General features: G+C 38.0%; 3 protein-coding genes and 1 gene segment (V, D, J or C); 2 read left to right on the forward strand and 2 right to left on the reverse strand.

Annotated features, from left to right (window-relative positions):
- Nucleotides 1-333, reverse strand: part of LOC107989843 (Ig heavy chain V region MOPC 21-like) — a 9,076-nt gene extending 8,743 nt beyond the window's left edge. The window contains 2 exon segments of the V gene segment in view: nucleotides 1-98; nucleotides 178-333. Of these exon segments, the coding sequence occupies nucleotides 1-98; nucleotides 178-226 (147 nt within the window).
- Nucleotides 1-22,616, forward strand: part of sez6l2 (seizure related 6 homolog (mouse)-like 2) — a 70,293-nt gene extending 47,677 nt beyond the window's left edge. Inside the window, exons 2-24 of one of the 4 annotated variants that reach the window (XM_025064421.1) lie at nucleotides 3,653-3,724; nucleotides 4,476-4,506; nucleotides 4,624-4,767; nucleotides 5,861-5,970; nucleotides 6,099-6,246; nucleotides 12,975-13,055; nucleotides 13,181-13,303; nucleotides 13,758-13,973; nucleotides 14,967-15,103; nucleotides 15,203-15,395; nucleotides 16,044-16,229; nucleotides 16,348-16,531; nucleotides 16,645-16,808; nucleotides 16,951-17,145; nucleotides 18,261-18,399; nucleotides 18,705-18,901; nucleotides 19,030-19,224; nucleotides 19,617-19,811; nucleotides 19,894-20,085; nucleotides 20,387-20,425; nucleotides 20,727-20,844; nucleotides 21,044-21,155; nucleotides 21,309-22,616. In XM_025064421.1, the coding sequence (XP_024920189.1) occupies nucleotides 3,674-3,724; nucleotides 4,476-4,506; nucleotides 4,624-4,767; nucleotides 5,861-5,970; nucleotides 6,099-6,246; nucleotides 12,975-13,055; nucleotides 13,181-13,303; nucleotides 13,758-13,973; nucleotides 14,967-15,103; nucleotides 15,203-15,395; nucleotides 16,044-16,229; nucleotides 16,348-16,531; nucleotides 16,645-16,808; nucleotides 16,951-17,145; nucleotides 18,261-18,399; nucleotides 18,705-18,901; nucleotides 19,030-19,224; nucleotides 19,617-19,811; nucleotides 19,894-20,085; nucleotides 20,387-20,425; nucleotides 20,727-20,844; nucleotides 21,044-21,155; nucleotides 21,309-21,338 (3,180 nt within the window). In that variant the 5' untranslated portion in view covers nucleotides 3,653-3,673 and the 3' untranslated portion in view covers nucleotides 21,339-22,616. Of the gene's footprint in view, nucleotides 1-3,649; nucleotides 3,725-4,475; nucleotides 4,507-4,623; nucleotides 4,768-5,860; nucleotides 5,971-6,098; nucleotides 6,247-6,344; nucleotides 6,624-12,075; nucleotides 12,232-12,974; nucleotides 13,056-13,180; nucleotides 13,304-13,757; nucleotides 13,974-14,966; nucleotides 15,104-15,202; nucleotides 15,396-16,043; nucleotides 16,230-16,347; nucleotides 16,532-16,644; nucleotides 16,809-16,950; nucleotides 17,146-18,260; nucleotides 18,400-18,704; nucleotides 18,902-19,029; nucleotides 19,225-19,616; nucleotides 19,812-19,893; nucleotides 20,086-20,386; nucleotides 20,426-20,726; nucleotides 20,845-21,043; nucleotides 21,156-21,308 lie in introns of those variants that run through there. The other 3 variants (XM_025064422.1, XM_008329745.3, XM_017040227.2) reach the window with 3 other exon arrangements.
- Nucleotides 7,768-12,023, reverse strand: asphd1 (aspartate beta-hydroxylase domain containing 1). Of its 3 annotated transcripts, none has more exons than XM_017040794.2 (6): nucleotides 11,945-12,023; nucleotides 10,334-10,822; nucleotides 9,929-10,135; nucleotides 9,335-9,542; nucleotides 8,616-8,729; nucleotides 7,768-8,303 (listed from the first exon to the last, which is right to left on the reverse strand). In XM_017040794.2, the coding sequence occupies exons 2-6, from the start codon at nucleotides 10,784-10,786 to the stop codon at nucleotides 8,194-8,196; spliced, it is 1,092 nt and encodes a 363-aa protein (XP_016896283.1). In that variant the 5' UTR covers nucleotides 10,787-10,822; nucleotides 11,945-12,023; the 3' UTR covers nucleotides 7,768-8,193. The 3 variants fall into 3 exon arrangements, with proteins under 3 accessions (XP_016896283.1, XP_008327966.1, XP_024920194.1); XM_008329744.3 differs by having other exon boundaries at nucleotides 11,912-11,998; XM_025064426.1 differs by lacking the exon at nucleotides 11,945-12,023 and having other exon boundaries at nucleotides 10,334-11,900.
- A 287-nt stretch (nucleotides 22,617-22,903) lies between the features above and the next one.
- Nucleotides 22,904-26,804, forward strand: kctd13 (potassium channel tetramerization domain containing 13). The gene is made up of 8 exons (XM_008329747.3): nucleotides 22,904-23,250; nucleotides 23,607-23,684; nucleotides 23,906-24,159; nucleotides 24,251-24,420; nucleotides 24,740-24,829; nucleotides 24,933-24,985; nucleotides 25,090-25,285; nucleotides 25,470-26,804. Exons 3-8 carry the CDS (start codon nucleotides 23,928-23,930, stop codon nucleotides 25,716-25,718), a joined length of 990 nt encoding a protein of 329 aa, XP_008327969.1. The 5' UTR covers nucleotides 22,904-23,250; nucleotides 23,607-23,684; nucleotides 23,906-23,927; the 3' UTR covers nucleotides 25,719-26,804.
- Nucleotides 26,805-26,868: the final 64 nt, after the last annotated feature.

Genomic DNA, 26,868 nt, shown 5'->3' on the forward strand with positions numbered 1-26,868 from the left:
GCTGAATGTGAATCCAGAGCCTGTACAGGTCAGTCTGTGTGAATCTCCAGGTCTTTTAACCACTGCTTCAGACTGTGTCAGACTCTGACCATCAACACCTGTTGAAAACAGAGAGAGAAATTCTGTTTGTGCTGGAACTTGACTGATTCTAGGTTAAGCTGAGATAAAGCCCTTCACCTGCCCAGCAGACAGCTAACAGCAGCAGTCCTGTCCTGTACTCCATCATGTTCAACAGTGTGACCACTGATCTCTGTCCTCCTCTGTGGAGTCAGTTAAGTAGAGGAGGAGAACACAGGAGTTTGCATGGACTCCTCCTTACTGTGATCAGGAAAATGGATAGCACTTAATTACTTATAAACAACAATCATAATAATTATTTATATTAATAGTATTGACAGAAACATTTAAGCCTGGTAATTTAATATTTACAAACTTTTTGTTTGTTTTGTTTTGTTTTTTCTTATTTTGCAGAATGGACCAATAATAATTTAGTTAAAGCATTTTTATCCACATGAGAAATAAAAGGTTTGGTGAATGTAATATAAAAAGTTAGTTCGTGTTACTATAGCTATTACTTAAATAAATAAACAAATAAACATCTGAAGTCAAAAACAAACACCTTTCCTCTGGGATGGCTGACCAGTCTTTGACCAAATGAGACCAGAACAGACCAGGACACTGTGCACATTATTAGTGTGGTTGGAATTGTCCCTTTCCCTCTATTCCCCAGTATACAGACTTAAAGGATGGAAAATATCAAATGTTAAAGTTTTTATTTTTAATTTGTGTGACTCGTTCATAGTGAGACTGTGAGAAGAGGACTCTGCATCTACGATGATAGAAATGCCATTCGTCCATTGTGGTTATTAGGCATCAATCGTTATCCTCTTCGTTATCGTTATGCCTTACCACATACCATACCATTTTATTTTTATCATTCTTGATATTTCCTACCTCTATTTTTTTCAACAAAATGTTTGTATAAAACTGTTGACTCTGTGAGCCCGCACAGGATTTCCAGTGTGCATGGACTGTGGGTCTATGCACAGATAGCAAATAAAAACCTTGAACCATGAACATGGAACCTTATCTTCTGCCTTAGACCGAGGTGTTGGAGTCTACTGTATAAGTGTTGGTCTACTACTGTCCTCTAGTGGTGACTTTTACATTTTTTTGGAATTATTTATCTATTTATTTATTTATTTTTATTGCTAAATGACCAATTCTACGAATATGTGCATTTTGAAGTATTTGTGAAACAGCATCACACGGATGCTCCTTAATTTACAAATTTGAAAATACCTTCTTCTACATGGCAATGATGCTGAGTCTGCAGTACGCCTACATTGAGCCTTTGGGGTTTTTTTTCAGTTAGTGGCGTCAATGGGGCGTGCAGTCTGTCATCAGTGGTGTAAGGGCTCCTCCTCTGGTGGATTTGTGTCACAACTTTAGGCCCAGATGGTTTTAGTCCTGGTTTACTGGTGTTTGCATCTTTGTGCCTTTTTAGCACAGTAATACACACAGTAATACAACCTGAAGCCAGAGGCCTCTGGCTTCAGGTTGGACAGTGTCAGATACACCATGCTGTTGCTGTTGTCTCTGGTGATTTCTCCACGTCCTTGCACACTGCTGGTATAGTATTTTTTTACTAGAATCATAGAAAATAAGTCCTAACCACTCCAGTTCTTTTCCGGCACTTTGTCTGATTCAGTGCATGCCATACTGGCTAAAATCAAATCCAGATCCCCTGCAGGAAAGACTGGGTGATTCCTGGGGCAGTTTTGTTAGCGGAGTAAAGAGAATGGACTCCATGGTCTGACCCTGCAAACCTGTAAGAACAATAACAATAAAGTGTCAGAAACTATACAAAATAGTAAAGGCTGTTCAATATGTTAAAAATTAAACAGCAACTCACTGGACAAAAGGAGCAGTATTAACAGAAGTGAAAGCTTCTCCATTTTCAAAACTAAAGATAAAAAACAGTTTCTGAATGCGACAGTCTGTCGGTGAGACTTTATAAATGAGGGTGTATCATCGGGAAAGTCTAAATTTGCATTTTTAATTTAAAGAAGGAGGAGCAACTACTAACAGTGACAACACTGATGCAAGAGTTTTGGGGGTTAAATATTAAACGGGTTTCCAGAAAAAAATCTCTTCTTTAATCCATTTATTCAATGTAGACTTATTGATACATAGCTATCAGTTCACATCCTTTAGATTTAGAAACTGAGGAAATTAATTGTCAGGAAACTTCTTGTTATGTTGCAGATATTCTCAGTAGCAGACGTGTGTGCAGGTGTGTGCTCAGTGGAGCACACACCTGCTTTTTTTTTAATATTTGCATGAAGGTCTGGTATCATCTTCATAAGTGAGTCAAGTGGGTTTAAGAAGAAGAGTCAGACAGAAACACTGGTTCATACTGCTGCAGCTGAGTTCAGAGTTCAGATTTTTTTCTGACTCACAACGTTCTTACACTGATCGTCCTACCTGTGAACCACCAACTCAGAATATATATAAAAAAATAAATAAATTATTTTTAAATAATAATTAAATAAGTAACCACATCTGTTTATATTTTAAAATGGCATCCCTTAAATTTGTTTTATAAAAATGTACTGTAGGTAAACTTTATTTATTATGTAATAAAACTGTATCTTTATTTTACCGCAGCCATATAAAAATGATCAGTGCTAAAAGGTGGGGGAAAATGAAGATCTAATTTTATGAGCTTCAGTCTAATGAATCAAATATGATAAATAATAATAATGAATGTGTTAATAATCAATAATTAAATCAATAATAATAATAAAATAAAATAGGTATTTGTGGTGTGGTGCCATCCTTTAACAGAATGAGACAAAGCGTGGCGTCATAAACATAAACAGTGATTTTACATTGGTTACCAACCTTTTTCCGCAGCGCAGGGAGAACTTACTCCACCAAACTTTATTAACTACACTGTAATTCTTCCAAAAATGATATTCTAATTGAATAAATCATTTTAAAAATGATGCCATTACCTCTGTGACATAAATTTTAAAAATAAAATGAATTTGTTTATCAGCCCAAATAACTCTCTATTCCCACACTAAGAGGACCCGCACTGTTTCATTGCACTTTGTTTCTCATTGATTATTTTTTTATGTACTCCATTGTATCTGTTATTAACCTCCAGGACCTGGGAAACTTAATTTCATATTGTGTCATGTGAAAGCAAATAAAAAATCATTTGCTTGCTGACTGCGGACATTTAAGGTTTTGACATAACAACTCTGTGAGCCCTCATTTATTAAACAGTGTTTATTAAAACTGAAAACAGTGGGTATTTTTTTCAGAAGTGCATTATTTGGAAAAATCAAATAGAAGCTTCTCTGAGATGTGAGTGAAAAGACAGTGTACTTATGGCTTTTCTGCTGTCATTTTTTTCATTCCTCTATGTCCGTGTTATAAACATATCTAACCGGCATTAAGCCTGTCTTACTTTTCTGGACCAAAGCTGCAGAGATAATCCATGAGAGACCTCATCACTTCTCTCTGCCTGCAGCTGATCACACACATACGCATGCTTGGTGTTGAAAACAAACTGGATGATACAGCAACATATTAAAAAAGAAAGAAAATTTAATTAATGCATAATTTTTCCCAAAAGTAGCTGAAGATCTCCTCTGTCAGCATGAGTCTGAAGAAAGCCTGCATCTTTCTCAGAGGGGGAACTAGAAGAAAAGTAAGTAAATGGTTTTTTTTATTATTATTTAAAAATAAAAAAATAATATTTCACGTGTTTTCGATCATTTATAATAGTTGGTTTACATACCAATGATGTATGTGGTTCAACATGAGCTGAAATGTAAATGCATTACATTTATATTATTATATTATAAGCAAGGTTTTTAAAAAATATATTTAATTTTACTGCACTTTATTTCATCTCTGGAATAAATCAGCGACATAATCAGAAAGACAACATGAGCAGCTGTGATTAAAAGCTTCTTTGAGTTGTTACAGATGCCAATGATAATTCTAATTTGACTGAAGAAAAAAAGAAGAAGTAGAAGCAGTAGCAGAGGTTTAACCTGTCAACTCACCCATACACTCTCGGACAGTCAAACACTGTCTAGTTTCTGTGGTTTGTCACACATGGCTAGCACAGAATATGCAAAACTGCTAGATATTTACATTTTCTTGTAAATCTGGTCTCGGGTGAGTTCACTGCTGATGGTACAACCTTGTCAAGTGGAAAAGGCCGTGTTAAAGCACACTTTAGATATTATTTAGAATTTACTGCTGTTATATTTTAATCCTCCCAACACCGTATGACTCAGTGATTAATGTTAGATATCTGACCGTGCGTCGCCCGTCTGTCCACCCCTCTATCCATCCATCCTTATAAACACATAAATATTATATGAATATATATACATATATGTAATACATGTCAAGGGTGATTTGATTCTTCCATATATGAATGTTTGCAGACGAGAGCGCTCACCAATGAAGAGATAGAAGGTACAATATTCTGATATATGTTTTTTTAGTTTTGTTTTTTTCCTATTTGGTTTGTGTAATAATTTAGTGACAAAAGTTTCTGCTCTTCTGCCTGGTGTCCATTTATGTTGATACCAGAGTTACATGAAGCTTTTGTAGAGTTTGACAAAGACAAGGACGGTTTCATAAGCTGTAAAGATTTGGGGAACCTGATGAGAACCATGGGTTACATGCCAACTGAGATGGAGCTGATAGAACTGAGCCAGACCATTAACATGAACCGTGAGTAACATTCTCAATGCAAATACACACGCACACGCACACAAAAGCTCTGTCCTTAACGCACGAAGGCTCCAGGAAACAGGTGTTGGAGGCGTCGTGTCTCCTGAGGCTCTTATTTGTGTTTCTAATTTGAAAAAAGAAACTAGAGTTAACTGTAAAAATAATACCACAAATACAATGTCTGTTTTTAAAGGTCTGAGTCAGGAGAGCATCTGATCAGTGTACTGATCTATTAATGAAATACACTTCAAATAAGTATTTGAGAAGTTTGGGGTTTTGTACTGATTTTGTAGAAACATACTCTTCTGTATGTATAATAAAAAACAACAACAAAGAAGCCATACATGTAGTGTATGTATAATAAAAAACACATTCAAATGAATTCACAAGTTAAACAACAACAAAGAAGCCATACATGTAACAATTGTTTTTTTCACTGAACTTAAATTTAACTTGTTATAAGGAAACAGTTGGATTTCAAGGATCGGCTTCTTCTTTTGGAGCAAGTTTAGGTTTTGACTCAAAACTGCAGTTCAGGGAGTCACAGTCACGAAGAGAAGCAGCTGCTGAATGTGCATGATCTATTCCAGGTTCAGTGAAGGACACTGTTTGACCCTGAGACTGTGTCCTCATCACTGCTGTAGGGTCATGTTTCAGCTGTTAGTTTTGGAGTAAAATATATTTCAACATGATAAATACAGTGGCAGACGATGTATTCCCACTCTGAAACTTTATATATTAGTTGGACAGAGCCGAGGCCCGATCTGCAAAAAGACATATATATATATTTAAACGGACATAGATCTGATCGCCGTTGTATTTAAACATTTTTGCAGATCGGGCCTCGGCTCTGTCCAACTAATATATAGTTTGGACTGTATTTGGACTGTAGGAGTTTGGACTGTATTTAAAGCGTATAATGTGCTGGGAAGTGGAAATCTAATAACAGCAACCACATGTTTCAAGGTTGATCTTTTAAGGAGGAGGATTATGCTTTTAAACTGAAATCCTGTCAAAGGGGAATTTAACCCAGTGGTGATCTGGGGTGTGTACACGGTTTCCTGGGTTTTAACTGTAATCTGTTCCACCACAGTGGGAGGACGAGTGGACTTTGAAGACTTTGTGGAACTGATGACACCCAAGCTTCTGGCTGAAACTGCAGGGATGATCGGGTTAAAGGAACTTAAAGAAGCCTTTAAGGAGGTGAGGCTGCTGCAGCGCTGTCCTGTCTGCTTGGCCTTTAGCGCCGCTCAGTGGACATAGTGTAAAATCAGAAACACTTACCTGAACGTGTTTGTGTTGTGTATGATGTTCTGTCCGTTCTGCTTCAGTTTGACATAGATGGTGACGGCAGCATCACATCTGATGAGCTGAGACACGCCATGGTCAAGTTGTTGGGTGAACACACCAGCAAACGTGAAATAGACGCTGTGGTGAGAGAAGCTGACAACAATGGGGACGGGACGGTTGACTTCGAAGGTGAGACACACACACACACACACACACACACACACTGTATCTCTGGTGTTAATTTAATTTGAAGATTTCAGCTCATCGTTGGTTTCATTCATTTACAGAATTTGTTAAAATGATGTCACAGAAATGAGGGCTGCGACCCACATGGATGACTTTTAACAGAAAGGATTCACTGCTATTTATTTTTACACAAATGAGCCATCTTGGATGCACACCTCTCTATTATTCTCTTGTTGAAATTGCACATGGTTTGTACATAACAGACAGTTTTTGTAAGGACAGAATTGATTTTTTTTTTATTTTGTTACCTTTTGTTTTTCGTCATTTTTCTGTTATTTGTCATTGAGCTTCTGTCTGTGCAGTTTAAAAGGAAATATCCCCACCCCAATCCACCCCCCCCCCCCCCCCCCCCTCCCCCCCCCACCCCCACAACATCCNAAAGCTCTAACCCCAATAACACTGTTTGTTGACATTTCTGTTCAGTATACTACACAGTAGTACTCTGCTTCTACTAAAGTACTTGTTTTAATGCTGTGTTTATCACACACACATACTATTATGTAACCTAATCTATTACAGATTAAGTTGAACCTCAACCTAAATGTGAGAGATTATGTTGTACATTTACAATAACAATAATCCCTATAGTTTTCATAAAGGAATCAATCAGCATGATGACATGTCTGCTTGTTTAACATATGAGTACAGACGTAAAAAATATATAATTTGTGTGATGAGCGTTGTACAGTAAATGTTCCTTATTATACACAATGTAAAAGGAGTTTGGACTGATTTGGACAATTTTTGAAGAAAATGAAGGAAACGCTTCGTTCAATATTCAATATTTCACTGATGGTAGATGAACTTTAACGAAGCTTCTTCCTCGTTGGTGTCCAGAGTTGGACAAATCATAGAACATGAAAGAAAGTCCATAAAGCTCAAGAATAATCTGTCTCACGGGGGGGAGTGGGGGGGGATTTGTTCAGACTGTGTAATCCTCATCATGGGACATTCATCTAACCAGATGGTAGATAACAAAAAATACACACACACACACACACACAGAGAGAGAGAGAGAGAGACACACAGACACACACAGTACTAACTCTGCTCGCTGAATAAGATGTTTTTTGTTTGTTTTTTTTATTTCTTGTATGGAACTATTATCTCCTGAATCTAGTGATCACTTCCATCATTTAAAGCATTTCACCAAGTCGATCCTGATTAATTGTCATTTATTTAATATTTAGATTCCAAATATTCCAACAACTGTATGCTATACAATGGACATCAACAAAACTGCTAGCTGTTATTACAAAATTGACAGAAATACATATTTACAGAGGCATGTGACATGTGTCCACAGTGTGCAGAAGGTTTTTTGGCATTCTTTTTGGAAAAAAATAGTATCAGTACAATATATAATAATACAATAATAAAAATAACAACAATAATAATAATAATAATAATAATAATAGATTATTATAATACTTAGATTTTTTTTTCTATTTTTTTTTCTTAAGGCATATTAGCACATGCATTAGCATCTCAAAAAGTACATCCTGTAGACACAAGTCATATTTTTCATGCAAAAGGCATTCCATTACATAGTACGTAGTATAATTGTGATGTTTCTGTGACTCTGGAATATTTACCACCAACTCTGCTCTTCTTAGGTTTCATGTCTTTGTGCTTTCAAATGTTATCGCTCACAGTTAGCAGCCATTTCTTCACACCTTTGACCTCATTGGGTTTCATCCGTGATAATATATTCAAGTGAAGCTTCTCGGTGCAGGCCTTAGATGCAGCACCGTCAGATAGCACGGCTGATGGCTTTTTATAATTTACACAGTGATCCATTAATCGGAATTGAACGCATGATCCACGACAGGCGGAGCTGAAGTAAGGCATCCTCGGAGGTGGTTTATATTGGAGATGTCGAAGGGGCGTTCAGAGGTCAGGGGTGAACATGAAGTCCAGAGCTTGTCTTTCTGCTGCAGCCACGTTTGGATGCCAAAGGTCAACGCTCAGAATGACGCGAGGTCCTGCATCTGCAGGACCTTAGAACACACACACACACACACACACGCACACACACACACACCACTTTTTTGTCCTCATTTTAAAATGTAATGCTCAAATCATAAACTCAACCTTAAAATTATTTTAACTCTATGCAGGGAGTAAGAAGTTTTATTAGAAAGTTCACAAAGTTTTCTAAAAAAAAGTTTTGTGCAAAACATAATGTTCCATATTCCTGCAATAGAATTTAATATGAGATTGCTAAAAAGGAGAAACTCCAGTCAGACCATTTTAAAGTGAATTCAGTCTGGTTCCACCCAGAACCAGCCTGATGTCTGTGACTCACTGACCTTTGTGAGAGACAGTGTGGAGAAAAGAGTCATCGACCAGAAGGCAGTGTCCCTCTGACCAGCACTGAGGCTCCCCACCCACCACCAGCTCACACAGGGCCGGAGTCTGTAGACCTGTAAAAGTCAAGTCTGCTTTTAACTTTTTTTTGAAAAAAGATTGTAATCAGATCTGTGGCCTTAACTAAACTTTACTGCACTTTTAGCTCCATTTTAAGATGGTGAGGATTAAAACCAGACAGATCATAGCACAGAATGACATGTGGAACCCACAACGTCACACATTATGTAACAAATTAGCTGCTTATTGTGTAAAAAAAACACTTTTTTGTCCTCATTTTATAAATAGAGCTGTTGCCACCAACCTGGATCTCAGATTTTACACTGAGTTTTTAGTGAAGCTGGAGAAATCGGACCGTTACTCCTGATGTTCACGTTGTAATGATGCCCTTAGTTACAAATCAGGAGGTTCATTTGAATGACATTAGGAGGAAAATAAAAGGTAGAGCTGGATTTTTTGGTTTTTGTGCTGCCTCAGAATATAACCTTTTAAGGTTAACCAGACAGATGCTTGTATTTATTGAATAAAAACCTTCTAGACGTGCAGTTGAACAGCAACTCAAACAAAAATTGAATTTAAAAAATGTTAATCTGTGTGTTTAAAATTTAGAAAGTAAGTAACTCCAGATTTCAGATTGATTGTAATCCTTGGTTTCACTGGCCTAGATGACAGCGGAGCCTGGTGTTGGTGGGTCCATAAGAACTGCCCAGCACAGCTCCAGGTCCCAGCAGCCAAAACCCAGCAGATCCCAGTGAGTTGCTGTTGATAAAGGTGCGAAGGGACAGAAGTGTGCGATAGGTGCAGGGACAGGAGCGACAGTTTCCCGCCACACAAATGCCTGCACTGTACAAGGGAAACACTGTCTGGCCCTGAAAGAGACAAGAAATGTCAATAAAAAAACCTTATCTTTGATATTTCCACATGTAGAATTTAACTTTGCAGGTTCTTCTTTGTTTTTCCCATGATACGTATAAGTGATTCAAAATAATCGAAGTTCTTCTGATTGCACTAATACATTTTGTGTAATAACTTTTGTTTGATTGAAAAGAAAAAAAGAGCATTGCCAACCAACTAAACTAAAGTTTTTCTCCAAACTTAAATTTCCTTTATCTCCAGGTTTAAAATTCAAGTGCCTACAATTCAGTACTCGCACAACAGTTTGTAGTACGCATCTATATAATCCATTTAATACAGATTATAAATGTGTTCATCACAGCTGCTCTATTTTCAATTCATATCCATTTGTACAGTGCACCTTAGGGCCCAGGCAGGTCCAGCCTAGTTTTGAATCAATGCCCCGCTGGTAGACAGCCTGGAATTCAGCCAATATCACAGGGTAGTTGGCTTCCAGAACCTCGATGTCATGTCGATGAGCATCACGTGGGAAAAAAGGAACACTTGGGACATCTGGCAGGAAGAAGAGATGAGGCTTTTGTATTGCAGACTGATCGTTTAGTCTGGCCTAAATTGGAAAAAATAAAAAGTGACAATAATCAATTCCTCTGCTGTTTATCCTTCATTGCAAATACAAAGAAAACAAAAATCTAGCTGATTTTCAGCTTTGCGACAGCTTCTGGAAGTAGTTTAGAGTTGACTGAATAAAATTAGGACAACAATGAATAACAGATTATAATAAGAGATGAAATCTGCAGATATGAACCTGCTCGCGGAGACCCTTATGGATGCGGCCCATGCCGGCCCAACTGTAGCGCTTGGCATACTCTTGCAGTGCTGTGTAGAGTTTTTTGGCTTCTGCAGATGCCTGAGCTGGAAACAAGGCACGACTCAGCACGGGGGTGAGGTAATTCCTTCCTTGCTCCTCGTCCTCCTCTGCCTCCATGGGGATAAAGGAAGTCATTTGATCACTTCTTGACAGCTTGTGGCGTGCATTACACTTTGTTCCAGCACAACTTCCTCCACGGGAGATCATGGAACGCCTGGAGCCCGATTTCATCTTTCCAGCATGTGCGTGGCCAGGGATGGGCAGATCGGAGCCCATGCGATAGCAGTGCCACAGAAACAGAAGCAGCACAGTCCAGAGAAGGCCACTCAGTGAATGGACACCCAGCTCCACGTACAGAGGCATGGGGAGTGTATTTATGGGCCAGTGCATCTTTGTAGTTTCTGGGAGTTTTTTAGCTCTCTTTTACTGAAATAGAGGGAAAAGCGTTAGGGTCTTCAAAAGATAAAGAAATAAAAAATCCTATCTGACATTGTGCAGGTGACTGGAGAAGATCAATATAATAGGAAGACAAAACACAGCTTAAACAGTTTTGGATGAAATGGCTTCAAATACACAATTGTGTATTTCTTTTCTTGACTTCAATGTCCCCTAAAACCATCAGCTCACAGGGCTTATCTCAGCATGTGCTGCAGGGAATTATGGAGAATGGTTGGGATAACGGGTCTCCGAGTCCCTGAGCAAACATGCATGTGAATGAAGCCTACACACTCAGACACGGCATGTCACATACTTAGGAGTTATGAGCCCATAACTGCTATACTTAAAGGGGCAGTACACATAACAGCGTGCATACTAAACTCCAGCATTATCCTCTGCTACAATATTCACGTTAGTTTAAAATGTTCAAAGCATGAGAATTGTGTCATTTAATCATATAGTCATATTCATGTAATATTTTTAATAATACGTTTGTCTAGTTTATGTCAAATCATTATGAGTTTATAATAATATTTCTAGGAGAAATTATACAATAAAGCTGACTTTCTTTAATAATGATATATTTACTGGGCCGGACCACACATCACCTGCAGCATATTTCTCAAATATGCATTAACTTTTTATTCAAGTTAAGGTTTTCCCTTTCATGTAACCAAGCGTTGTTGACACGAGGGAGGCGTCTTGTTTACGAGCATGTTTAGATTTATGCAAGTGGTCTTAGGGTGTAGTAGCTGTTTCACATTGCAACAGACCCGTTGTATGAATTACATGGCAGTAGAAGACACTGGAAACAGGCATTGACCATAGCCGGCATAACACCGTCTTTAATAATCTATTCTAACAAAACAAAAAACTGTTTTAAAACAGCTTATCTGGGGGTGCGTTTTGCTTACAGTCTGCAATCAACATGCATTTTCAAATCGTTTGCGCCAGTGCTCCTATAACTCGTAGCTGTTACTGACAGCGATTAATATTTGTATATTACATTAGCACAAACAACCAGCCACAACTGTAAACCGCGGCAGGCCTGTTAATGAGCAAATACGTTGTATTTACCCACTGCGTGTCGCGTCTGACGTCGCACATTACCTTGATGCACCGTGTCGGACACGCTTCAGCACCGAGCTGCTGGACAGCTCCTCCAGCGACCACAGACTGAAGGTTTTTGCTGCTGCAGTACACAGGTGTGGCCGCTAGAGAGCAGCTGGTGTTCCAACACAAATGCCCTCACATCATAGCCGAATGCGTCAACCACACGGTAACCAGCGAGGGGCATCTCACCAGCATTGAGCACCGCGCTGTGGTCTGTGGTCTCAGATCCTAAAGCAACAGGAAACAGGCAGAGGAACAGAGGACCAGACGCAGCCTGGACAGAGGTAAGAACTCGGGGCATCTAAACCTCACTGACATGAGTGTCGTTCTCCCAGTGAGGAAGCCTGCTTGATGACTGTTGCCAAAAAAAAATCGTCCTCTGCACAAAGAGGGCCGGGGGAGGTGCGAGTGATGCTGCTTCGTATAGAGCTCCATCATTTTGTCACACACCGGGATGGCATTTTCGCCGAGGAAACGCCTCGAATTAAAGCAGGGGTGCATTTTCACACAGTGCCGTGGACGGGTTAATGAAACGCTGCGAATGTCCAGGATGTACCTGCATGCCGTGAAGATGGGCTCCGTCCGTTGCTGGATTTGGGAAATAGCGCATTTTCAGTCATGTTGTTGAAGATCGTCACTGAAGAGCAGGCTCGATTATTTCACCTTATACTATAGGTGTGTGTTTATCTGCTGGGAATAAAAAAGAAATGTCCCCCGATGCCTTAGATGCGTTTGCATAATTTAAGTGAAAACATTGTGAGGACGGATAGTTCCAGACTGTTACAGTATCACAGTGAAGTCTAAATCAAGCCACCGTGGCCTGCGAGGTGTAAACATATGACGAGGATGTGAACTGTGAGAGAATAATTGATATGACTAATAACTTGCTGTTCATTACCGACAGCAGCGCTGTCTCTGCAGCTCATGCACTCATTATCAGTAATGTATGCACATCACAAAATACAACAGTTGCTATATTTACATTTGCAGTTGTTTGCAAATTGGACGCTCACTCTAATCTCCTCAGGTGATCCAGTTTCATCCGAAGCCATGGGATTCTCACGCTTGGTTGTGATGCTGTGTGTCACCATGATCCACCTTGGCTCAGGTAATCTCTTCACTCCAGTACATGAACATTTGTTGGCTCACTACATCCGTGAACTAGAGACATTGATTTTTTTTATTTTTATTTTTTCACAAAGAGCAAAGTGTAATCAGTCATGGCTATTTCAGGTATGCGGTTAATGACCCCTGAGCTTGACACACCGCCAACACCAAACCCAGATTCTTACCCTTTGGGTGACCTGATCCATGCTGCCCTGCAGAGCAAGGAGTACTTAGGTCGAGCTTCTGCAGGTACACAAGTACAAGCAACATGAGTTTTTGTTCCTAAAAACAAAGCCATAAAAACTCAACTTTATTGCTTAGTATTTTTTCCATATGACCAAATAAAATTTTGATGGCTGCAATTTTGACATTGGGATTGAGGCAAAGAAGTACTGGCAAGGTCATAAATTCATTTAAATACCGGTTCTCCTCACAACAGGTTTGGATTTCGTAGGCTTACGATTTCTTGCTGAGCCTAAAAAGAGAGATATTAAAAAAACATTTGTAAGATTTTCAAAATAAGTCAAGTGATTTATGATGAGCCAATGTGGTTCCAGTTAGTGTTTTAAATTCAAGGCCAGTCAAAACACTTTTCGTCCCTGGTTCTGATAAATGAGGTTTAAAATTCATTACAAAATCACAGGTTTTTGTATTTGGTTTGATTTTTAGAAAGTGTACCAACCAAATGTAACTGACTCTACAGGTACTACTACCAATCCGACTCAGGCCGTGCCTGGTGTTGGTCGCTCAGCGTCAACAGCAACCGTCATATCACCAGGTCTGCTCACCACGGCTTTTGGCTCCTCATCTGGTGTCGGCCAGGCTAGATCCAGAAACGGCATGTCCTTGATGCCGATGGAGGAGGAAACGACCACCACTCTCATCACCACCACCACCATTACTACAATGCATATGCCAGGTACTCTGTATGCAATTACCTCATTTATTCTAACATCACGCTGCGGATATTTATTGCTTGATAATGTTGTGAAAGTGCATTTTTCTTTCTTTCTTTTTTTTACTTTTTAATGTTATCTAACGATGTATGGCTTAATTAAGGAACTTAATTTGGGAAAGGTTTCTACAAACATTGAAAGGAAACCACGCAAACTTTAGACCCATATATATATATATATATATCCAACAACTTGGAACTTGACTTACCCTCCCTATAAAGTTCAGACAGGTTAATAAAAAAGTATATTTACTCATCGTCTTTCAGTTTTTATTGCCACAAATAAATAAAAATCATTATAGGATACGAATGAAATGTATCCATTCAGTCTGTAGACAACCCTGTTTTACATGTGATACCGGCACTTTCTCTGTCCTGACGTTGTAAAACATGAAACATTAATTTAATGAATCGGTTTGCGGCAGCCAACGTTTCTCCTTTCAACAGAATATTAATTGACTGGGATGGAGACGACGGCGGCGTCCTGTTTAAACGGCTGTCGGAAATGCACTCATGTGAGACAATGTGACAGCGTTGTCTTTGACTGTGGTTGCCTTTTTAGCTGCCACTGGAGGGTGACTAGAGCAACACAGCAAACCAATACAAACAACAATTAAAGAGCGGAGGGGGAGGGAAGAGGGGAGAAGGTGTCGGCAGATTCACGCAGATCTGAGGAGACAAGATTAACCAGGGTATCAGGGTCGTCTGCTTTCGGTTTGATTTTTCTCTCGATCATTGAGTGTAAATGGATGTAGTCCTAAAATAAGGTCTCCTTTTGAAGGTTCCAAGTTCCGGGTTTGATACCATCGAGTGATTGTGTTTATTAAAGGTGTCTCTCCAGGTTCAGAAATTTGAAAGTAGCTGTTTAAAAAAAAAGAGAAAATAGAGGCGAAGGGAAACATTCTTACAACAGTACACCTTTGAATAATTTTCTCCAACCTACTTCTTCATGCACAGCGCAGTGCAATGCAACTTTGTCAGCAATGGAGGAGGGGATTGTTGAGTCACCAGATCCTGCAACTTCTTCATCTTTTTCCCCTCTGGAGTGCAGCTACAGTATCTCTGTGTACGCAGGCTACGGCGTAGAGATTCAGGTAATGAACATCTTTATCATCATGGATGAAAGACTATTACTTAAAAAAAAAGTCCAAAGTTGTTCCATATTTTTGTCTGTTTTGCATTTGTCCCTTTAGGTGAGAAAAGTCAACCTGTCCAAGGAAGAATCTCTGACCATCATGGGCTATGGAGGCACAGGCCCAGAACTCTTAGCCAATGAGACACTGATGAGGGAGAACCAGGTGATACGCAGCACAACCAATCAGGTGCACATTCACTACCGCAGCCTCCGAGAGACCAACCACGGCGTTTTCAGCCTTCGCTACCAAGGTAACGTAACAATCACTGGTAACATCAACAGACTATTTTATTTTTACCTAGGTATTTTAATCAGGAAACTGAAAGAGAGGTTATTTCTTCCTGAACTCAGGGTGCAGTGTGAATGGAACAACAATCACAGCATGATGTTGGTGCACCAGGGGAATGGGTTAGAGTTCGTTTTTAGCCACCCTCCTGAGGCTGAATTCAAACCAGCAATCGTCCAATTACAGTCCTAATCTTTTAGGTCCATCTGGCTACAAACGGCCCAATTTAAGATTCCAGGAATGTTTGATTTAATTTGGTTTAATTTGTTCTGTGTAAAGATGCAGCAAGTCAACAGCAAATAAAGTTTGCCATTTCCTGTTAAAACAAAGTTAAATCACTGTAACATTTACTTCTAGGAGATGCCTGTAGTTGTTTTTTTAAATGTTAAACATTATTCATATTTTGATCGTAAACTCATCTTTCATCTTTAGTGCAACTGTTATTGTAATTATTTTCTGATCTATTGTTTGTCTCTTACTGTATCTAAAAAGATTAATAATTTAGCAGTTGTCATATTTGGATATCACCTGTTCTATTCAATGTTGTCATATTTGATAATGTTGGGGGTTTTTTTATGTTGTGAACTCACTGTAACTTCCTTGTCATCAACAGCCTTCCTGTTGTCCTGCCCCTTCCCTCGATCTCCTGAGGGGGGCGGAGTCACAGTGACAGACATCCATCCTGGAGGTCTGGCACACTTCCATTGTGATCCTGGTTTTCAAGTCCGTGGCCATGAGGTGTCAACATGCGTCAACACAACGCAGCCCCACTGGAGCACCCCCGAACCTCAGTGTGTGGGTCAGTAAACAGATATGTTTCTAACATCTAACATAACATACAAAGAAAAGAAAATACATATATTTATATTTACATAAATAAAAAAAAATGTTTTACATATATTTTCATTTACCCGTAGCTGTATCTTGTGGAGGGTGGATACGTAATGCAACAGTGGGACGAATCTTGTCTCCACCCCCACCATCTGTCAGTAACCACAGCAATGGGAATAACCTGAGCTGCCACTGGTTAATTGAAGCCAAGGATGGACACAAACTCCACCTGCACTTTGAAAGGATTGCACTAGATGAAGACGATGACAAGTGAGTGTCAAGTGTCCGACGTTATTCATCCTTATCTATAAAAAGAGAGCGGAGCATGTGTTTGGTTGATTTCTTACTGACAAATACTAATTTAAATGTTTTAATTTTCTCAGGTTAATTGTGCGAAGTGGAAACAGCTCACTGTCTCCCCCTCTCTTTGACTCTGACCTGGATGATGTACCAGAACGTGGGCTGCTCAGCGACAGCTCTGCTCTGTACCTGGAGCTGACTGCAGATTCGTCCTCCATCCCTCTGCTTCTGGCGCTACGATATGAAGGTCTGGAGGTTTTGGGGGCAAAATTTAGTAAAAATGTTCAGAAAATTACTAAAAGAAATGTTTGTTTTTGTTCACTTGTCATATTCATGCTAAAAATGTATTTATATATATTTTTTTTGTTTGTTTGTTTTTTGTTTTCCAGCTTTTGATGACGAACACTGTTGGGAGCCCTTTATGCCACATGGAAACTTCAGCAGCAGCGACATCACGTTTCAACTGGGCACCACTGTTACCTTCACCTGTTCTCCGGGCTACGTCATGGAACAGGGATCTGGAACCATAGAGTGTGTCGACCCCGGGAATCCACACTGGAATGATAGTGAACCTGTGTGCAGAGGTGAAGTTTGAATATATTTGTCATAAGAGAATCCTGCAGTGGTCAACTGACTCTGGTGTATTATTTCTCAGACTCAACCTAAGGTTATGCTGAATATAATACTCTTCAGATGAAGTTGTCTGATGTTTTAGGAGGTAGTGGTGCGTAGACTGCAGCCATGTTTTCTGTTTTATCAACTGATCTGTCTGACAGATATTGAAAACTGTGAACAGCAGAGAGACGATGACAAATCTAGGAGCTGTGATTAAACACCAGTTCTGGAAGAGATCCCAGTTTATATGATTATATTTTCTGTCTTTGGTGTGATAAAAAAGCAGGTTACTCTAATGCCTGTGAAAGAAAAGTTAGGTGATTGTTTATCTCTCTCATTTTTATTGTTTTTTTTTTTTTTTGCTTTGCATGAACCCAAGATAAAACTGATAATTAAATGCTAAAAGTGCATTTCAATTACTTTCATAATTTTCTCTAGATCATTTTATTTAATTTTGATGAGATTTTTTGCAGTAGTTCAGGTGTATGTTTAATTAAAAAGCCTAAAATTAGCAGCAGAAACTGTAGCATTGAACTGAAAAAGGTGATTATTAACACTTCAGTTTGCACCCTGAGCTGTCATCTCTCCATGTTAGCTGTTGTACCTCACACATGTTGGGGCAGGTGTGTGTGCTGTTAAGAATAATGGTGATCTTTCTTCACATTTATTTAAAAATAAATGCATGCTGTTTCTTTTTTCTACCTTTAAAGTTAGAATATTCTAGCTTTTACCAATTGTCAAATGACGACTGGTTATAAGAAAAGACTTGTCTGTGTCAGTGGGAATTAGCAAGGTCAGGCTGTTCTGAGTCACAGCCTGAAGTCTGGAGCTCTGCAACCTCCATATAATACATTTGTGGCTCAATCAAAGATTCTACTTTGATATTTCAAACCTACCAAAGTAGGTGTACTTTTCATTTTCCAATTTTACCATCAGTTTCTAGCTCATTTACATCAGACACTTTCAGGAATACCTTATAAGTAAAGACAAAACGTGAAAACTACAAGCAGAGGGCAAAATCCTTGCAGAGAAACACGTTGTGTTCTCTGATCACATTTCCGTCTCCGCTTTCTTCTCCTCTTAGCTCTGTGTGGAGGAGAGTTGAACGAGCCCACAGGCACTATTCTGTCTCCTGATTGGCCACAGAGTTACTCCAAGGGCTTAGACTGTGTGTGGCAGATTCACGGCAATGAGGAGAAGCGCATTGAACTGGATGTCCAGATGTGAGTGTTGTCTGGAGATAGAGTAAATTATTATTATTATTATTATTATTATTATTATTGTTGTTGTTGTTGTATTTCCAGTTTATGAACTGGTTCAATTAATACACTGTATGTACAGTATATGAGTTATGTAGAGCTAAATTTCTATCAACACTATCTAACTGTATTAGCATGGTGATGCAGTTTATAGTCATCCCTCGCTTCTCCTGCCGTTTCCTGCACATGTTCAGCACCGTGGGTGGACTGAAGCGTCTCTGAAGTGTAACCTAATTTCTCTGTTTTATTTTTATCTTCCCTTTCTTAAGCCTAAACATCCGACAAACTGACGTGTTGACTGTTTTTGACGGTCGGGATCTCATGTCCCATGTGATTGGTCAATACCTGGGTCCCCGAGAACGTTTCCAGGTGGTGTCAGGGGGGTCAGAGGTCACTATCCAGTTTCAGAGTGATCCAGAGGATTCAAGTTTCATCCTAAGTCAGGGATTCCTCATTCATTACCGAGGTATGATTTTTTTTTTTTTTTTTTTTTTTTTGACGTGAATGAAAAATATCCCATACCACAAAAATTGCTGTTTAGTCACATGACATCACAAAGATTTTATTCAGAATTCCATTTTTCCCTACCTGCAGAGGTTGAACCAAATGACACCTGTCCAACACTGCCTCAAATTGAATTTGGCTGGATCAGCTCCTCTCATTCCACCCCTGTGAGAGGCAGTGTTTTAACCTACCAGTGCCAACCAGGATATGACATCAGTGGCTCTGACATCATCACCTGCCAGTGGGACCTGTCCTGGAGCAGCAGCCCACCCACTTGTGTTAAAGGTGAGATTTGTTCACTTAATATACAGACATGCTGCTGAAGAACGATGTATTTGCCTAGGTTTACCTAAGTTTTCATAATACAGCTAGGTTAAAACATATATTATTATATGTGTAAAATGAATATATAGTAATAATAGTGTATGCTAGTGTATGCTATCCTCTACAGAAACAAACATACTCCTCTAATTTTTTTTTACTGCTACGTGAGGATTCTAATTTTTTTATAAACGGCGGCCACTAGTGTTTTAAACCGACATTGCATGCCAGAATTCAAAGCACCGGGAAAGTTTTGTCCCATATCTACTATTTTAGTTTTTAGTGTTTTCTTGTCTCTGCTTATGTAATGACATAACTTTGAGACACCTTGTCCTGTATCCACCTGTCCCTTACAGTCCAGCAGTGTCCTGATCCAGGAGAGGTTGTAAATGGAGCACGCTCTGTGCGTCCAGAAGCAGGTTTCGCAGTTGGAACAGTTGTTCGTTTTTCTTGCAACCAAGGTTATCAACTAGAAGGTCCCAGCCAAATCTCCTGTCATGGCCGAGACACTGGTAAACCTAAATGGAGCGACCGCAGCCCCAAATGTGTCCGTGAGTGATTTATTGTTTTCTGAGCTAAATAATATTCTATTAAATGCATATTTGGAAACTTCTGAAAACTTCTTACTCACAGTAAAGTATGACCCATGTCCAAACCCTGGAGTACCTGACAATGGCTACCAGACGCTGTACAAGCACAGCTACCAGGCAGGGGAGACTCTACGTTTTTTCTGTTACGAGGGATACGAACTTATTGGTGAGGTTATTATCACATGCGTTCCCGGACACCCCTCTCAGTGGAACAGCCCACCACCGTTTTGCAAAGGTAACTTTAATCACAATTACTTTTACACTTTTGAGATTGTAACTCCTAGTACTTTAAAATGAACACTTTTGAGATTGTAACTCCTAGTACCCTTTGTAAGAATATGTGAATTCTCAATAACATATGTAGTAGGGATGTGTTAACAATCAGGCAATGATTTAAAAGGATTTAAATGTTTCTGGTGTGACTAATAAATTTGGATTTTTTTACAGTACTGTATCTCTATATAGTAGTATTTTTGTAAGCCTCTGTGATTTACATCAATTAAATATTTGTTTTTTTATATTATTATTCCCTGCAGTTGCATATGAAGAGCTTTTGGATGATCATAAATTAGAAGGTAATTGAATTTCACATTCGCTGTAATATGTAACATATTCAAAGTTCAATAGTTTTATTTATTTTTTATAACTGTTGACCTTAAATGCTGATCTTTGTCGCTACCTGGTGGTAATATTCAGAACAGCACGGCTGTAGACAATAAATCTGTGCTTGCATTTTTAAACCATAACGCAATAAATAATATCACATCCATAAATTAAATATAAATAATTGAATTAATTATTAATTTTAATAATTTAAAACATCAACATGCACTGATTTTGCTTAACTCTGAAATGTAACATTATATTTAATTACAGTGTCCCAGTCTTTTGAACCATCACATCAGATTCTGAGTGAAAACATCGCTTTGGCAATAATTCTGCCAATCATCTTGGTCATCCTTCTGATTGGAGGAATTTATATGTACTACACAAAGTAAGTACAAAAGACATCTTACTTCATTTTCAAAACTGATGTTTCAAGATATGATATTATGGTTTGTTGAAGAGAACTTGTAATGACATACTATTTTTACTGTAGAATATGTAATGGTGGTTTGAATTAGGTGGAAATTAACATTATATATTGACTTGAAATATTTTATTTTTAAACATTTTATTTGTCCATCTTTCAGCATATGCAAACTAGAATGGAAGCCCCTTTTCTGGAAGTCCCTGTCTCACACACACTCCTACAGTCCCATTACAGTGGAGTCTGATTTCAACAACCCTCTTTATGAGGCAGGAGTAAGTAAACTAAAAAAAAAACATATTTCTGATCTTTATTTAAAAACTATAATATTGTCTATTTGTGGTGACAATGAATTGAAATATCTTATACAAATATGTTTGTCTTTTCAAGGTAAACGTTTTTGATTATTCTTTTTTTTAACTTCCTAGGATACACGGGAATATGAAGTTTCCATTTAAGAAGAAACTGTTATGGTGAAAATTCAGAACGACACAAAGATTTGAAGACTATTTTACAAGGCATCTTCCTTACTATTTTATTGCCTCATGTCCCTGTTTATATTCATTTCCAAAATCCTCCTTTATGTGTTTAACCAACACATTATATTTACATTAATAATGGCGGAAATGTTGGGGGGTTTTGTTAATGTGCCAAACGAGGGTCGTGCTTTAAGATCCAGTTGTCTTTATTACTAGGTGTGGTGCCTTAAGGAGGGTTAGATATTGACAACAACAAAACTGTCAGAAGAACAACATAGGATGAAGAAGCGGTGAAAAAAATATTTATTTCTTCAGTTTTGTTATTGCGAGGCCAAAATATTGGAGAACTTGGCAATACTTTGTATCTAACAATCAAAGTTACAGTTGTAAGATTACAAACTGAATGTTATTGATGTTGGATTTTCAGAGTGAGAAAGAATGCATTTTACAAAATGTAAAAGAAAATGTGAAGGAGACTTTTCTTTTTTCATATTATGACAAGGTTGACATTGACAGACTTTGTCATTTCTCTCTCTGTGTTGAACACACACAAAGTGAATGTAAATAGTTGACTTAATATTGACTGAGGTTTATATGTATACTTGGTAATAGACTTGGTTATATATAAACTTCATATATACACTTATACATGGTGGCGGAAGGTTATATATTTTCATTGTATACATATATATATATATGATGAAAATTCAGTGCCAAAACACGGTGTAATGTTGAAATAATTTATTGTCTATATGTGTTTCATCTGTTGTTGCAATAGTGTTTACAAGCGCAGTGATTATTTTTCTTTTTTGCTGTTTCTGGGGTGCATAGTCACCAAAGGTCAGAGGTATTTGAGTAAAGGGAGAGGACATGAATGTCATTATGCTTAGAGCATGCACTGACTGTACATTCTATTGCTTCTGCTCAATCTTTGCCATTATCATTATAGTTATAGACTGTCATCATTGATATCAGATTTGATGTTGTATGCACTATGTTGATGAAAAATTGCAAAACCTGGCTGCTTTATGTGATGAATTATGTATTTATTTACCAATGATTGTTTAAACAGTTACTCGCTGTGCCAAATGAAGGATCTCAGAGACTGTTGCTTTGTAGACTAAATTTTTCTCTCATTATCAGTAGCATTTGCTTTCTTTTCTTTTCAGATATTTTCTATGCTACATGTATAAATACACCCTTTTAAAGGCAGTGGATTATTTGCTGAGCTGGAAATAAAGTCTTTGTTGAATGGTGTAAAATGGTGAAAGAACACTTTTTTCGATGTAATTTATTATTAATATTATGTAATATATTTTCTTCAGTATTTTACATATTATTATTCTTTACGTTAAAGTTAAATAAAACCCCTGGTATTTAGCTTAATATTGCAATGAATTGCGATATGTTTGTTTAGGAAATAAATAAATACATCTATTTGATTCAGGGTCATTTTACGTAAATAAAATGTAATTTGAATTTCTTTCTGTTCAGAAAAGAAAGTCTGTCGAACAGAGAAGAAGAAAGCAGCGGAAGTGTACTCTCCACTTTGGTTTCCGGTTGACCTACTTAGCTCTTAGCATTAGCATATGACTAGAATTTACCTCTCACAACGAAATGTCTGCGCACACCCCCTCGCTTTGATCATTACGTATTGTATTTTTTATATAAATAACGTTCGTAATACAAAGAAGCGATGTTATCGTTAGTTTTAATAACATAGCGCATTTGTTGTTGTTAGCCACTGTAATTTAGCTGCGATGAAAATGAGCTGTCAAAAGGTGGATCCTAAGTAAAGTGCGTTGGCCCTGCTTCGTGATGTTTGTGTGACTACCTGATGATTAGTTGGATCAATTTGAATTCCTTCAGCTCTGCCGTGAACTCGAAACTGGTGAGTTGATTTTGTTAAGATATGTTAATATTTCCTAATTCCATAAATAAGAATGAGAAGACAACCGTAATATATCCGCACGCAAAAATAATAATTTCACACATTTAAACCAGATGATACACACGTTTTAAAAGTATTTCATATATTTATGTTAATTCTTTTGCCTTTTTATACAACGCTGATGATTGTTTAGAGATGTATTGCCATAGTAAGTGTCCATATAAGGTATGTATTTAAAGAAAATAAATGCATTTTATTAGTACAAAGATATTTGCTTTCAAAAGTTCCAATATGTAAATACTACATGACTTTACTACTCTTCTCCATCATCATGACTTGTGCTTTCCTATTTACAGTACTTGCTCCTGATTTTTGCAAGATAATATTTCCATGGTACCACTGTGAAGTCTTCCTTGTCCTCACCTTTTTAACATGTAAGTATGGAGTTATAGATTGTTCATTTTAGAGGTAAATATGAATGTATATGGTTAGAGCAGACATCTATTTGGCAACAATTTAATCTTTAAGTATATTCTATTCAAATACTTGCTAATTTGGTTAGAGCACACATCTATTTGGCAACAATAGTATATTCTATTCAAATACTTGCTAATCATTTTATTAATCTGCCATTTTCTATCTTATTTTTCCACAGTTAAAAGTGATTCTTCAGCCCCATGTCTGCTGAGGCTTCAGTCAGCGGTCATGATGCCGACTCTGCCCAGTTTTCCCAGCCTGTCTGCCACAATGTAGATGAGCAAAGATATCGGGGTCTGTTGGGGAGCAAATATGTTAAATTAAACGTGGGTGGCTCACTGCATTATACAACTGTCCAAACATTAAGCAAAGAAGACAGTCTGCTGCGCAGTATGTGTAATGGAGGAGCAGAAGTTACCATTGACTCAGAAGGTGGGAGGTTCTGCCTGTTGGCCCATGTTGTTGTTTTGAATGATGTGTTGCTTTTTTTTAATGTGGATCAAATTATCTCTGCTCTACCCAGGATGGGTAATTTTGGACAGATGTGGTCGACATTTTGGGCTGGTTTTGAACTTCCTGAGAGATGGCTCCGTCCCACTTCCAGAGGACTGCAGAGAGTTAGATGAGGTTCTGAAGGAGGCTCAACACTATCGGGTTCAAGGTCTGATTCAGCATTGTCTAAGTGCCATGCAGGTAAGAAAAACCTTCTTTATACGCCATTTGTGAATATAATGTTCTTCAAACATAAACAGACTGTATCATGTATTACATGTTTTACAGTCCAGTACAATTTATTTATGTGCAGTCAACTGAAATTTAACAGCAAGAAAATGCGTAGTTGGGAATTCATGGCTTACTCCATGCTGTTTCTCGTCATATAACGAAACCGTTATTATCTTAGGATAATATTTGTTTAAAATGAAAGTATCCACTTATTTGCTCATATTATTGATAAACCTGCTAGCCTTTTGTTGCAGACATATAAAATGTTTGTTTTTTCTAACTTTGTCAGAAACAAAAGGACGTTTTTGAAAGTGTTTGCCGCATCCCTATGATCACATCCACCAAAGAAGAACAAAAGATGATTGCCACTTGTAGAAAGGTAAACAGCCTTTGGTCAAAATCCAGTGGAATAAACTTTAAGCTTTTCTGTACCAGATTGAAATAAAGGTTCTTGGTTTGTCACAATTTTCTTTTGTCCACAGCCCATCATAAAATTGCAAAATAATAGGGGAAACAACAAGTATTCCTATACCAGGTAAAGCTTCTAAGGTCATGTTAGCTAAGACAAGATATTTTTTTAATTCAAACGTTTGATTTCTTCTAAGTTAACTATGATTCTGCGCTTCTCCCTGTCACCAGCAACTCTGATGACAACCTACTGAAGAACATCGAATTGTTTGACAAACTTGTTCTCCGATTTAACGGACGGGTCCTGTTTGTCAAAGACGTGTTAGGAGATGAGATCTGCTGCTGGTCTTTCTACGGTGAAGGACGCAAGATTGCTGAAGTTTGCTGCACCTCCATTGTTTATGCTACAGAGAAGAAGCAGACTAAAGTAGGCATCATATCATATACGTTTGTCTTTAAGTAGGAATTGTAATCGTACTGGAAATACAGTAATTTACTATTAGCTTTTGAATTGGGCACAACAGGCTTTTACACAAACCTCAAAAAAAGGTCAAAACTGATTCTTTGCTAAATTACACTGCAAACTCACCAAATGTTTTTTTGTTTTTAAGGTTGAGTTTCCTGAAGCCCGAATCTTTGAAGAAACCCTCAATATCCTCACCTACGAGAACAGCAGAGGATCTGGTTACGGAGGCTTAAACTTTTTTGATTCAAGAGGGCCAGCATCTTCATTGGGAGGTGGACACTCAGAGGAAGAGGGGGCTGTGGGAGGGGAGAGACGAGTTCGGCGCATCCATGTGAGGAGACATATAATGCACGACGAAAGGGGGCACGGTCAGCAAACTGTGTACAAAGACTAATAATGTGAAAATATGAGTCATCAGAAAGACTCGTGCGTTGATTTTTGCTTAATAATATCAGGATGAAAGAGATGACCTTTGTCATAGCAGTAGCTTTGTAGTTAGTCATTTCAAATGTCTTTAATGTTGCTGCAGAATTGTAGAGGATGATGATGGATTTGCAACAATAGTAACATTTTTTTTCGGAGTCAAAAGTGCTCCTGTTTACAAAATGAAAACTGTGCACTATTTAAATAGGAAGTGAATGTGGATCCCCTAAATGTTGAATGATGATTGAGAGGCCTGACAGTTCACATCCCACTCCAAAAGCAGATTATACATGTTGACTAGAAGACAGACTGCATATGCAGGTGTTAATGATATGCACTCATTTATCCTTTACTGTTTATCCTCACATAGTTGTAAACACTGTCAGTCATTTTGTCCATGCTGTGAAGCATCTGTCGCCTTTTCACGTCAGAATAAGATGCTGCTCAACAGTGAGAAACAAAGGAAGGTGTTTAGCTGGGATGTGTCAGCACTGGAAACAAATCTGAGAAGCCATTTCTTGTGTGTTTACCATGAATGGAATTGTTTAGCAGCTTTTTTTTCTTCTTTATTTAAATTTTTACTCGTGTTGCTCCGAGATTATTTTTTTTTAATAATTAATTTATGAAATCTAATTTATTCTTCTCTATTTAACTTTTGTATTGTATGCAATATTTGTGTGACCTTGAGCTCCAGTTGATTTTCATATTTGAAGAGGTACAGAGAGTATGACTTAATGGTGTATTTTACTCTGAGCCACATTTTTGCCTACACCTGAGTCTTATACCAAACCACTTTTCACTTTGGAATTGGCCTTGTACTGATGCTAAAATTCCTAATTATTGTGTTCTACTTTAGTCTACCTAAAGTGTTTTCTTTTCATCAATCAGCATTGCAGAAAAAATAATCTCTCCACATAACGAAAATTACTGAAAGAGAGCAATATGTGTTTAGAATCTACGTAAAAACACCTAGAAAAGTCTTTCAAATATGCACTAACACGACTTCCGTCCAGGTAAGGTCAATGAAATGTTATAAATAAATTACTTGTGAAATTCAGTTTGACTTCTCCATTTTTGTTTTATGTTAAAATAACAAAGCGGGTTAATGCAACAACATTTTA

The sequence above is a fragment of the Cynoglossus semilaevis genome, chromosome 17, assembly GCF_000523025.1.
Source record: "Cynoglossus semilaevis isolate Cse_v1.0 chromosome 17, Cse_v1.0, whole genome shotgun sequence".
Classification (NCBI taxonomy): Eukaryota; Metazoa; Chordata; class Actinopteri; order Pleuronectiformes; family Cynoglossidae; genus Cynoglossus; species Cynoglossus semilaevis.